This window comes from Nesoenas mayeri, assembly GCF_963082525.1.
Source record: "Nesoenas mayeri genome assembly, chromosome: 1".
Taxonomy (NCBI): domain Eukaryota; kingdom Metazoa; phylum Chordata; class Aves; order Columbiformes; family Columbidae; genus Nesoenas; species Nesoenas mayeri.
The window spans coordinates 64,110,721-64,124,230 of NC_137541.1; the positions used below are offsets into that span (position 1 = coordinate 64,110,721).

Genomic DNA, 13,510 nt, shown 5'->3' on the forward strand with positions numbered 1-13,510 from the left:
TTCAATATTATTCCAGTAGTTCTTTAATATTTGAGACTTTTTAAAATCGTGAGAATAAGTAAGCATCTAAAATTTCTGCAAGCACTGAGAAGTGACAAAAATGTAACCAATCTTTTACAAATGTATTCACCTGTTTCCTTTGATGAAAAGTACATCCATTATCCCAGCAAACTCCAGAACACAGACTGCCACACATAGATGTAGCCCTTGATTTGAGAAATGTTTAAAAGAAGCTCTTTATAAACCATAAGGAGGCGCAGCTTAAGAGAAACTCAGAAAATCCGGAATATTAACAATCAAAAAGAGATGAGACACTGCCAACTAGCAGCCAATTATTTTTTTCGTGGGCAGAGAAGAGGCTTCATTAAGTGAGAACTCATATTCCTGGAGGGACCATCTCTTTCTTCTCCAAGTCACACCTCAAAAAATCCCTTTCCTTGCCTCTGTTCAGGAAATAACTCCTTCATTATCATGAACTGGACCTATAATCAGCCAAAGTAGGTATGTTTTGCCCTGAGGAAAGTTTCAAAAGAATAAGTTATCATCTAAGCTAAAACCACCTCAAAAACTCCTTCATTTCCTAGACACCAACAGTAGGCACTATGAAGGGTAAGTCAAGATACAGGGATGGAGTATGAAGAAAATCCAAGATATTCTGCAACAGTCATTCCAAGTGTCACCTGACAACAGAAGCTCTTGCAATGACAGGTATCCAACCCATGATGGTCAAAACCATCTAAAAGAGGTACTACTGTTAGATATGGGATGCCACTAAGGAGCCTGGAGCTCACTCACAATGCGTAAAATCTGACTAGCTCTGTCTATCTATTATAAACGTGCTTCCTGAGATGTAACAGAGGTCACTTCTAACTAAAGCAAGTGAACAAATGTAAACTCAATTTCTTCCAATATCCCAGTTCAATACTGCTCAGCTCTAAGAAATGCGCATGGAAAACTACTAAATTGGCTTGATCATTGAAGACATACAGCATTTCATACAGCAATTCCAAAACAGATAATTAATGGTCAAAAGCACACTGTGCATGATAACTGGATTAAAGTGCTATGGAGAGCATGCACTTCAGGGAAACTGTAAAACTGTCAAGATCTTGTTCACCTCTTGATTAATCTATGTCACCATGCAGTAAGGGCATTGATCATCAATCTCACAGATGCTATGTGAGCTAAGGGATGATTTAAGATTTTTCGTTCTGTTGAGGAAAAAACAGAAAAGCCACTTTCCTTCAGAATCTTTGTTACAGCCAGAGGCTCATGGAATGGGGTGAAACCATGGGGAAGTAGATTGAAAAACAGAAATACACTAAAAATTCTGTGATGAAACATAAAGAAGCACTTATAATACAAATATATTTTTTCACAAAATCAAAGTACCTGGACTCATTTAAAAAGTAAGTAGTACTAACAACTGCAGCACACTGGAAGCTTCCACAATGAGCATGAACTTCAGTGGAAAAAAAATGTACAAATGCCTTCCAATGTTGATATTTACTTTTTGTATATGAATCAGTAGTTATAGATACTACAAGAGTTCTGAAAAGCTACTAAGAAATCTCTTCACAATCTAATGAACAGAAAACTGAGAGCTTCCACATACATTCTGAATAATTGTATTTACCTGTTGCCTCAAACCACATGAACTTATGCAGATGATATCATGTGTGTTTCATCAGATTTCTCCAAGTAATTTGCACTATTCACCTACCTGAAAGTCTACCAGAAATTAGCAGAATTTACTGCTAATGGACTTGGATTTAAATAAACTGAAGTGGGTGCTATGCAGAATCACTATTCTGCAAAAACTGTAACAGAAGTAATCTCTTAAACTATTCCCCAGTTAAGTTTGCTGGATTTTTCTCTGGAGACACTGAAATCCACTACAGAACACTACCATTAAATCCACTACAAAATGCTATAGATCTGTAATGTCAAAATATGGGTTTGCCCAATAAAATTGTATTTTCTTCAAGAGTCTGAAAAACTGCAGATGCTTCTCCCTTCTGTGCCTGCACTGAAAAGCACCTATTCAAATAAAACTTTCAAGGTAGTAATCAGATGTTCACTTAAAGATCAGCCTTCTTTGCTTGAAGTCAGAAGTGGTTTTAGCTCTTGTAATTGAAGCCATCCTTCTTGCAACACAATCAAGAACAACCGAGACATTCCAAAGGAAGTACAGTGAGGTAATTTTCTGTGTAACTTGCCTGAGTTGTTACTAAATAACATCCCTTCAAAAACCATCACTCTCACAAAGCATATTACATCTGCAAAAAATGAGAAGTTTTAACAAATATCTTCAAGATTTTACTCTTATCTGAGGTTTTCGAACAGAAAGAAATCAGAAAAAGAACTCTCTAGTACAAAATAAAAGAAAGCAGAGGTTTGGAAGAGATGCCTGTCAGAGGGAAAGGGAGAGTAACGGACAAAAGAATTCAATTTCTTTTACCACTTTCAGCAAAGACAAAATACTACCACCCTTCTGGGATAGACAGCTCTTTTTGGCAATTTTTTTGAACAAACAGATACTTTAACTGGAGTGTTGAAGTTTCACTGAAATCTGGGACTGCTCTAAGAGGAGACTGAAGGGAGGTACAGAAATACTAACTACACCTAGTGTGCCTTATTTCCCCATGTTCTGGAATGGAAGGAGAGAAGATCCTCCAGTGGGTGATACAAGGGGGCTGTGATGAGGATCTTGTATGGAACCACCCTCTAGAGGAGTTCATCACTCTCCGATGCCAAAGGAGACAAAGAGGTGAACGTTATCAGGGCAAACCAAAACTAGCCTTTCTGGAGACACTCCTTATATTGCAATATGACAAAGAACTCAGACAAAGAGTAATGACTTCTTTGGATCTAAGAAAAATAAATAAAGGGAAAGTACCATATACCAGAGTTGATACCTCATGTGAATGAAACATTTAAAATAGAGAAGCATTCTGCAACTAAATTAGAAACAGGCATTAGCCAGAATCACTGCTTCATGTTGTTTCCCATGAAAGGTCTGTCAGCACCATAACCAAATTAAAGCAAAACAAGATTAAGTGGCAGGTGCTTTGTATCAGAATCCTCTCAATACATAAATCAACAGTGTTCAACCATAGAGAGTAGAAAGACTACTGGGCAGCATTTTAAAGTATCACAAAAATAATCAGTGAATACTGTATCAATGGTTCGCAACACAGCTTGAAAAAGACACTGATGTAATGTCATCCTGTTATTTATTCCTTAGAGGGCTTCTTTACAAAAACCAAAAGTTTCCTCTTCACAATGGGATTCTACAGAACTGCTCATTTTCATTTACTGGTTTTCGCATCTTTTTCTGTTTGAACCAGGTTTCTCATTCCACACTTGTTCCTGTAATACCCAGCTACCTTCCAGCAGTCGATTAGGCAGTGCAGGTAACATCCATTATGGGCTGCCGCTTCTCCTGCTGTCTCCCTAGGGGAGACTATATTAATAGAGCATATAGAGCAGAGTGCTTTGGTACAGCTCTCCACAAGCAGGCATCGGCCACATGCCAAACAAAGACATACAGAACGTATGTAACTGCTTCACATTCAAACAAGATGCACTTCAACACAAATACACAGGTGTTACCACACATACCCTGGGAGTGCAGCTGAAACAACTGTTCAATTACAAGCAATGAGAAAAGAAGTAGGAGAAAGGATATTTTAAAAAGGGACTGTCAGACAAAAGCTTTTGGAAGCATGGAATGCAGAAAGGCAACAAGAAAAGTGAGAAAGGCAAGAATGAAAAAATCCTGCAGGAGGAGGATAAGGTGTTTGCACTTTGTTCAATAACAGCCTGAAGTCCATCCAAGGCTTTACAAAACAGAGTGATAAACAGCATGGCAGATTAAAAGTAAGGCAAAATTATTTTACCCAGAGTCTTTGATCAAAAAGCAGTAAAAACACTGGAAGAGAAATCTAATTACAATTGTTTTACAATTACAATCTAGACCAGGGGAGGAGAAGTTGTGTTCACCATCTTATTTTGGGAGCAAAGGTGGGGGAAATGTAGAATTTCCTGTTTAGAAGGGAAAGTTTATAGCAATGAGGATAAAAGAACAGATTTGGAAAGTATCAATGCTTCAGAGCATTTTAATAGCAAATGCAACTACAGCCTGCTGTCATGCAAGTTAACGTATCTAAATAATATCTGAAAAGTACCCCCAACAGTTATTTTTAATCAGTAGCTTAACAATCCTCTTAACTGACTACAAAAATATCATTGAAGCATTTTAGCTTCCTCTTTATACAGTTTTAATATTGTTATTTAATTCAAATATTTTTTAGAGATTTCAGTCATAAGAATCAGTTGAAAGGTTTCCCCTCAACTTTCAAATATTTCAAAGGTAACTACAGCCAAATTATTAAAGAAAAAAAAAAGCTTGAAGACTAACAGTTTCCTTTCTGAATCTTGCATTTACAGAAAAAAGCAAGACTCTTCCACATTGTAGCTTTGTATTTACTCCCTACATTTCCAATTACAGCCCAGTTATCCCAGATGGGATATTCAGAATGATACATTATTACTAAAAAAAGCACATTTTTCAACAAAAGGTTTTATGAAACAGCACTAAGGTGCTCCTTTCATGGACCACAGGTGCAATCAAAGTGGAAGTGACAGACCTTAAATGTACTAAGATTAATTTTCTAAACTATATATAATATAACCAGCATATGCTATATCCTTTAGTGACAAACTGATAAAATTATTTCTGTCACAACTAATATAAAAATATTTCTGTCATAACGCTATCATTTCTTTTCAGGAATTTCTCATTTCATGACAGTTAAGTGCAGTAAATGACAGAGAAACCATTCTTAAATGCTTGTTCAAAAAATAAAATATTCTGAAGACTGTCTCTTTTTTGATATGCCTTTCATCAGAGTAAGTTCTGAATCACAGGAACTAGTAGTGACTGAAACGTCATTAAGAACTGACAAGCCACCAAAACAATCTAGACAAATGACACTGTTTAAGTGCTTGCCACCACAAAATAAAGGAAGTTTTACTACTTAGGTTTACGTGATACACTATCAAACTTCTTTCATTCTGCCTCCCATTTTTTTATTTAACCTCCTATGTGCACAAACCTGTTCTGGAAGAACCATCTGACTCTATCTGCCTCCATGCAGTCCTTGACTTCTTAAAAGTAAATAAATAAATAGATGCAGCACAGGCCAGGTTAAGCCTGCACAACCACTGACTGACAAGAACAGAAGCATCAGAGGGTACATGAGATTGCTGAAGTCATCATTCCAAGTTTATGCCAGTAAACATCACCTCATCCCTGCTTGCTTCCACCTACTTCCCAAAAAAAATCAAGCATGGGCTCAAATTCTCAAGATGGCTCAATGACGACAATATATTTTCATCCCTCCTAACCTTAAGACAGCCACTAAAACCACTTATTTGCTTCATAAACACCAGCTCAAATTAAAACAATAATCTAAACACAAACAGCTTTGTTTCCATCAGCATCTCTTCCCATTATTTTAAATTAAAAAAATAAGAGATGCATTACACTGATCAGGCTACATTCTGAATTCAACAGTTACATAACTAATTGCAAAAACATTTGCATATGTAAATAAGTACAGATGCATATGCAAATATTACCTTGAGTTGAAGGAAGAGGATGCTCCTGTGGCTTCTCTTGTGATAAAAGTCCCAGGTAGCTGAGAACTACGTATTTTGTTTCATAGTGAAATCCTACAGGCACAGCAGTAGTGGACGCCATCAGGTTGGCTTGCAATGCAGCGGGGCTTTTATAGGGGCACGTAGGGTTTTCTCTGGGTAACTGAGGAAGACTGTAAGGAAAGAATAGAGTGTTCTGTTTGGGTTTTTTTTTAATAAGGCTGCAATAGGTCATTAACTCATACATAACAAGGAATTATGTAACAATCCTGAAGTAATATCCAGGTTTTTGCCCTGATATCCTATGCATTCTTATTTTAATAAGAACCATGCAGAGTAAGACCAAGTGCCCCCCAGCCCAGCGCCCTGTCTGCTTGCTGGCAGCAGCGGCATTGCTCACTGATTGGTGTATGTACTCACACATTGAAGCAAATTGAACAGTTCCTCACCATGTGTCCACTTCCTTATGCCTCCCGACTCGACCATGCACAAAAACAGACAGGTATTCATGCAAAGAGTTTTTAAGGGATTCTGAAGACTTAGTTAACTACAATCTGAGGTAAAAAGCCAGGTTCTGAGGAGTCTCTCTTCCCCTAAGCCTCTGATTAGTATTTTCTCGATTCTCTGCTTTTTCAGATTCTCTGTTATGATGCCTAAACATTTTAATGAAGAAAAAGTGTCCACAATCACCTCAAATTCATTTTACTGTTCCAATAGCAATGGAAAACATATGGTCAACAGAGGAAATTCCACATTCATTATAGGGACTGGGAGAACAGATGGCTGTGTGTCCTGGATTTCTCACTCAAACATTAATACTTATACAACAGAAATCCACACCTAATGGCACCATCCAGCCAAAAAACTTCCCTGTTTTACTCTAATTGTTTTGTTGGGTTTTTTGAAATATCTAAATAAGAACTGCAGGGAAAACTAAGGTAGAGAGAAATTAAGAACAGCCATAAAGGACAACGTAAAAAGAAAAAAAATCTCAAAAAACAACATGAAACTGGAGAAAAAGCCATACAACAGATTGAAAGGAAGTTTCAGATTAACAAATAAGTTTTACCTCTTTATAATAGGGACAGTCTAGATAATGACTTCCAACATGCTACCAACTTGATGAACCAAATAATTATACTTTTTAGGGCTTTAAGATAAACTCTCAAAACTACGTTCTCCATCACTTCAAAGAGTCATTCCCAAACAAGTAGTAGCCCACTCTGGGCCATCAGAATGGTTATCTAAATGAAAGGCACACAAAAATTTCATGCTACAGAACAGCTACTTAACAGATACTGAAGGAGCTAGACAATTTACTAGTGTGAGACTGCAATTACATTTAGAAGCAAAATTTAAATTAAGATTAACATTTAAAGCAGTTAGAATGAGCAAAATGTTATATACAGAACAGAAGCTGGAACATCTCAAGAGAGTTCCCAATTACACTAGAAAAGCCTTGAAACTAAGAGAGAGAACTCGGTTCCCAAACCAAGCACAATGTGCAAATGAAACCTCAAGATTAATAATAATAAACAAGTAAGCAAAACAAAAGCATTCACATGTCTAGCTATGCAAAATGTCTGAGCTAAATTCTAACCACCCTCCTTCCTGGAATGGAATTCAGATGAACAGTGGTACAACTGGTTACTGAGGATAAACAGAACTCTAACTGTGCTGTGGCATGGTAACTGTGTAGGTAGTTTGGCAAAGAAAAATTTATCCATCAAACTAAAAGCTGCAAGAGAAAAAGAGTTGGTGTAAAATTGGCTAAGCATTCTTTCTTTAATCTTTACAACTCTAGCTTCTGAAACTCATTCAGTATTGAAAACAGAAGAAGATTCTTTCCTGAAGACTATACTCTGGAAGTCCTTCCTCTTGCCATGTATTTCAAAATGCATTAAATACTTTACCAGACAGATTTGGTTGAGTCTTTGCTACAACTTGAACCAAAGTAGTGATTTATATAAGACGAAAACAGTGTCGAAACTCTGAGGCAACACCCATCCCTTTTCCCTTGGAGCAGTAATCCTACATTCATGTTTCCTTTTCCATCCCAGAGTGCTCTACAGGCAACATATCATGCCTCAGAAATGTAAGAAATTATAGCAGAGGGTAAGAGCAGCTTTTGCACAATACACAATTACCCTTCAGCCACTGCCATAAACTGAGACTTTGGTAAAGCAGGGAGATGTGGAAAAAAAAATAACTGCTCAGAAGACTTTAGGTTCCTTTAACAATAGATGTACTCTACAGATCAGCTTCCCAGATGCCATCACAACATCACATGTTCACATCACCAGGTGTGAAAGATGCCATTCACCAAAAAGCAAAAGCTCCCCAGCATGTTTCGGTTCTGGTTAGTTCAGTAGAGATCCACAGTACTGAAACCAATACACTTCTTGTGACACCTGCACAGTGAGTGGAAGCCCTTCCAGACAACCCAAACTGATCTGTCTTGAAATAATAAGTCTGACAGATGGTCCAGAGACATCTAGACACTACACTGTGGAGCCAAGAACAGGTCTGAATATATAACAAAGATTATTCTTCAAAATATAATTCCAAATCAATGCAGAAAACAACAGTCCATTAAAACAAGCATAAGAATTCACAAAAAAATCATCCTGCTTAATTCAGCACCTGTAAAGGGAGGAGAATTAAAAAAAAAAAAAGAAAAAAAAAAAAGAGAGAGAATCATACCACAGCTTATTTAAATAGTGGTCAATGTTTCTCTGGGAAAAGAATGAAGAAAAAAAGCTTTGGAAGAAAAAAGTAATCACTTTGGTCAATATATTCGGAGAGGTAGTTGTTTCATTCTGAAGTGAGAAGGGAGACTTAAGAACTTGAATTGAAGACATGTCTTCAGTTTCACATAAAAGAATGTCCGACTGGAAATGTTTTTCAGAATCACTGGTCCTCCTTTGAGGGAAGCCTACAGCACAGCAACTGAATTACTCATTTTTAGTTGTGAATGACCATTTTTGTTTACAAAAAGAAAGACAGAAATACTGACTCAGATACTGTAAATATCCCAGAAAAGGCCATTTTTTCAGGAATGAGTGGGATTAAAAAAGGACATGCAGCTTGAGAGACCAGATCTGAGAAAGGAGAGCTTTTCACTGCAGGAACCAAATGAAAGAGAGTCCAGAAACTATCCAAGACAATAAGACAAAGGCTTGCATGGGAGATGCAATGGAGCAGAGGAGATAAGGCACTATACAGAACGTGTAAACCCCAATGCAAGAGCAGGAAGGTTACATCTGGTGCAACAGATTCACTGCAAGAATACTGCCTCTTAAAAAGCTAAAGAGATCTAAATTATTACCAATTACTCCCTACAAAAAAATTCTCCCTTTCTCAATTCCTGTACCCTTGGGAGAATTAAAGGCTACACCTGCTGAAGCTTACTTAGCTTGCTACTCCTCCAACCCTGCTGTCACCTGCTTCATGTGGGCTGATCTGCTCAACCAACCTGAGAACAAGAGTTCCAATCAGACTGACATTTCCTCATGCAATTTGTCACATCCTAATCCACAGCAGAGTTATATGTTAGATAATGGGCAGCGCAATTCTACCAATGAACACAGTGAATATAATCACCTAGCGATGAGGCTCTGCTATGTTTTAGTCCTTACCTCCCAAATCCTAGCAGGCATCAAGCTACGTTTACCGTGCATCATTCAAAAGATAAAACGCAACAGCATTATGATACTGCCTGTAAGAACAGTTCACCAGCTGCCACCAAGATCTACTGCACATCTGTTCGACTGCAGTGGGTCAGACTTGCCTTTTGCATTTAGAGCTGTAGCCTTATATTTTGTTGCATGTTTACAAACAAAACCATAGGTGATCAATATCACTACAGATTTCTAATGCAATTAAACCACAGGTCCAGCCACAACAGCAGAGTCACAGATTGCCTTCTTTTTACAATTAAACACCATCACCATGACCATAGTTAAGTTCCACTTGAAAACAGAGTCAATCTAGGTTGGGATGCAGTTCCCAGCTACAGCCCAGGTTACCAAGCCTCACTTACCAGCTACTAACTTAATCACCTTTAGACCGCTGCTCTAGCAGAATGCTTCTGCTGCTGCAGAATTATTTCAAAGCACACGTGGTCTCAGTCAGCAAGCATTCACCCAAGCACAGACAGGGAGATTTAGCAAGGCGACGAAATGGTAGCACTGGAGTTCAAATAATTTTTAGGGCAGTGTGCCACCGATACATTCACAGGTTTAGGTCATCCTCCTGGTACCAATCTCTGCACCAGGTAACCGCTCTCAGTTCACTCTGATCTACAGCTTTACATTTGTCTGGCACCCTTTATTCAAACGCACCAAATTCTAAGGAGTTGCAGGTCTACAAAACCACACCCCGCAGCAACAAGATGGAAAATATTCAAGCACTGTGCAACCTTATCAGAAGGCTTGTGTGGGGATTTTGGATGAGACTTGCGTGTATGGACTAGTTTAACCTTGCAGCAGTCTGTCTCTGAAAACACTTCACGTAACAAGTAGGGCTTTCCAAAGAACCCAATCAGGTTGGTAGATAATTCTTCAGAGTACTTTTCCAACAAGATGTAATGGTATGACTAAGAGATTGTTCTAAATAAACAAAGAACTACTGAGTTCAAACATGTCAATTCATACTGGATATGAATCAATATTGCATCCATTACTGATCCTCTAGTGGCATTTAATGGATAGAAATACTGGAAAATATGATAGTCATTTATCTGGGCAGTGGTTTTAGTTGACCTTATAGGGAAATGTAATTAAGCGAGCATTCTAAACAAATGGGTTTTATTTTAGGAAGGAAAACAAAAACTGTACGAGTTATCTACTATAAAGGTTTCCAATGTTTTCCAGCTTTAAACTATCTTACCACAATATTAAATCATTACAAACCCAGCTTTCATTAACAAGCTTTCATTCACTTTATTTTTTTAACTTGCCAAGTGCTACTTGGATTTGAAAGGGAACAAGAGGGCAAAACAGGGAAACCAGAAGCCCTGGGCTCAGTCTGAGTTTTCAACAGCGCAAGGCAAACACAGCATAGCTAGAGCAGCCTGCGAGAGGACAGCGTAAGCTACTCAGTTACTACGGCGATGAATGAGATATTTATATCCGGGCAGGGAGCAAAGAGCCAGGATGAGTCAGCCGGCGGGGTCCGCGCTGGAGCCACGGCCCACGCGTTACAGCGGCAGGTGCGGGTGGGCAAGGCCGCAGCCCCTACAGCGGAGCAGCCGCCGGCTTTCCTTACCGCCGCCTTTCGGGTGCTGCCGGAGGGGACCCAATCCGGCCTCCCCGCAGCCCGCGGAGGAAGGACGCGCCGGGGGCTGCTCCGCCGCCATCCCCCCGGGCTGCCCTGGGCACGGAGGCACACGTCCTTCAGCCGCAGGTCGCGGCGGGGGTGGGGGGGGGGCAAACAACGGGAGCCGAGGGCGTGGCCCCGCGGCGCCCCGCCCCCGCGGGGGAAGTTCTGCGGCCACGGACCCCGCGGCGAGCGGCCGCCTCCCCCCTCCTCTCACAGACAACGCGGGGAGGGGGGCGGGCACGAGCACGAGCACGGCGCGGCCGTTAGGCAGTTTGGCGGCCGCGCGCGCGCCTCCCCTCCCCGCTCCCCCCTCACCTCAGTCCCGGCCAGCGGAGGCGCGAGGGGAAGACAGACAGACAGACAGACAAACAAACAAACAAATAAATAAATAAACGAACAAACCGCCCGCCCGATCCCACCCCCCTCCTCACCTGCGAGCGCCGCGGGGACCGGGGAGGAGGAGGGGGCGGGCAGGCCGGGCGAGGAGCGGCGCTGCTCCGCTCCGGGTCGGACCGCCGGTGGGGGGGGGGGGAGGGGGGAGGAGGTGATGGTGGGGGCGCGCGCGCGCGCGCCAGGGGGTGCGAGCTCTGCCCTAATTTGCCGCCGCCGCCGCCGCCATGATGGAGGGGCGGGGAGGAGGGGACGGCGGGGCGGGCAGCACGTCACGGCAGCTCGTGTCGCGCGTCACGGGCCCGCTCCGCGGGGCGCGGCCTGGCGGGGCGGCCTCTCTTTCCACGTAACTTCCCGAGGGGGGCGGAAAGAGGCGCGGCCAGCACTTCCGCCTCGGTAGCCGCCATGGTGGCGGGAGCGAGAGCCGGCGGGGAAGGCTCATCTCCCGGGGTGGGAACCGGCCCCAGCGGGTTTCCCGCGCTCAGAGGCACGCATAGAAAAGGGAGATGCAACCGGAGGATTAGCGCGTGTAAATATCTTCGCGTTTTCCTCACGGGTTTTGAGGAAAATTAACGGGTGGTAGTTGGTTTCCGCGTCCCTGACCCGCCTCGCACGCTTAGAGGTGTCGGTGAGGTGGGTCAGAGCCTCACACAAAGCGACCCCCGTAAGGCTGGGGGAGCGGTCACAGAGCTCCCGGGCTGGAGGAAAAAGCGTGTAAATAAAGTTCCGACTGTTTTAATATCATTTAGATTCTGACCGAAATAATAGTAAAGTGTTCTCAGGCTCCAAAATAACCAGTTTACTCTCTGCCTTGTAACATAATTACAATACATGCATAAAAAAAAGGACATATGAGTGTGTATAATGAGCTTTTTCACACTGAAAAAAGGGTACCGTAAAAATTACAGAAATAATAACCCAGGAAGAACCACAGATCTGACAAAATACCACATTTCACACAGATTTATAATGAACAGTTCTATTTTTTCCAGCAAATGTACCTGCAGAATGGGAATAGAAGCTTCCTGCCAGCTAGAATAAACAAATGCTATTATAGGTTAGGGAGTTTGCTTTGAATTTTGACATAAACAGTGGAAGCAGTAACACAGCTCCTGAAGAATCAGCACATCTCTTCAAAATGGTCCTGAACATTTCTGCATCACAAAGTTGGCGGAAGGTAACAATAATAATAATATGGCTTTGGATCCCCACCGTGTATTCCTACAGTGAAATGCTGGTGCCATAACTGTACAGCCAAGCTCAGGGGCCCATCACAAGACCTCCCCCAGACAGCCTGACCTCCTTCCCCTGCCTTCTGCCACCTCTTTCCCACCTCCTTCTGCTTTTCTCTTCCGACTCCTTAACTCTACCACCCTCCCCGGATCCCCAGGTGTGAGTAAAAAAGCCAGTTTCATCTCTTCTCATCAGTCCAAAGCTGGAAAAAACTGTGAGATCTTACAAATAGCATTTCACAGCTTTATACAACTGACAGCTGAAAGTGACCTTGGGGCATCAAAGCTTCCTACAATATGGAAGCCCAAAGTGTTGCCCAAAGAAATCCGCTGTAAGGCTGATACTGAAAAGCCAGCAAAAAGACTCTTTAATGCTGTTTTGAAAGTGTTAAGAAGGAGGTACTTTTATTGCAGCACACTGGACGCTCAGAGGATCATTCCTCTAATTGAGTGTGCGCATGATTTGCACTTCTTGGTATTTATTACATACACCTCTTGCATATTCATTTCTTTCTACCTCTTTGTTAATGCATTAAACATAAAATGTATGTATAACCCCACTCTTTGCCAGATGTCCATCTTTGATATTGGAGAATCTTCATCAGGCGTCTCCAGCGGCCCCTGGTGTCTTCGCAGCCTGGTACCCACTCCCCCCGCCCGATGTCGGCTTCTTGAGCGCATTTCTTGATTGTGCATATTGTCATTTTGTGCTGCTACTAAGCAAAAGTCATGTAGTTCTTTCTCCATTTAATGAAACATTCCACTTTCACAGCTTGCAAGCCAAGGACATTCTGCTTTGCCTGATGTCCAGTCTCTATAAAGCTCTTGTTTCTCTGTTAGGTTCCTGTTACATTAGGCCTAGACTTGTTACATTATGCCTCAGGGTTTCTACAAGATTTTTG

General features: G+C 41.5%; 1 protein-coding gene across 5 annotated transcripts in view; it reads right to left on the reverse strand.

Annotated features, from left to right (window-relative positions):
- Positions 1 to 11,681, reverse strand: part of BCL2L13 (BCL2 like 13) — a 44,905-nt gene extending 33,224 nt beyond the window's left edge. For 4 of the 5 annotated variants that reach the window (XM_080364093.1, XM_080364092.1, XM_080364090.1 and 1 more), the window contains exons 1-2: positions 11,418 to 11,681; positions 5,647 to 5,837 (exon numbers count right to left, since the gene is read on the reverse strand). In XM_080364093.1, coding sequence (XP_080220219.1) covers positions 5,647 to 5,767 — 121 coding nt within the window. In that variant the 5' untranslated portion in view covers positions 5,768 to 5,837; positions 11,418 to 11,681. Of the gene's footprint in view, positions 1 to 5,646; positions 5,838 to 10,932; positions 11,050 to 11,417 lie in introns of those variants that run through there. The other variant, XM_080364091.1, reaches the window with a different exon arrangement.
- Between the last annotated feature and the right edge of the window lie 1,829 nt (positions 11,682 to 13,510).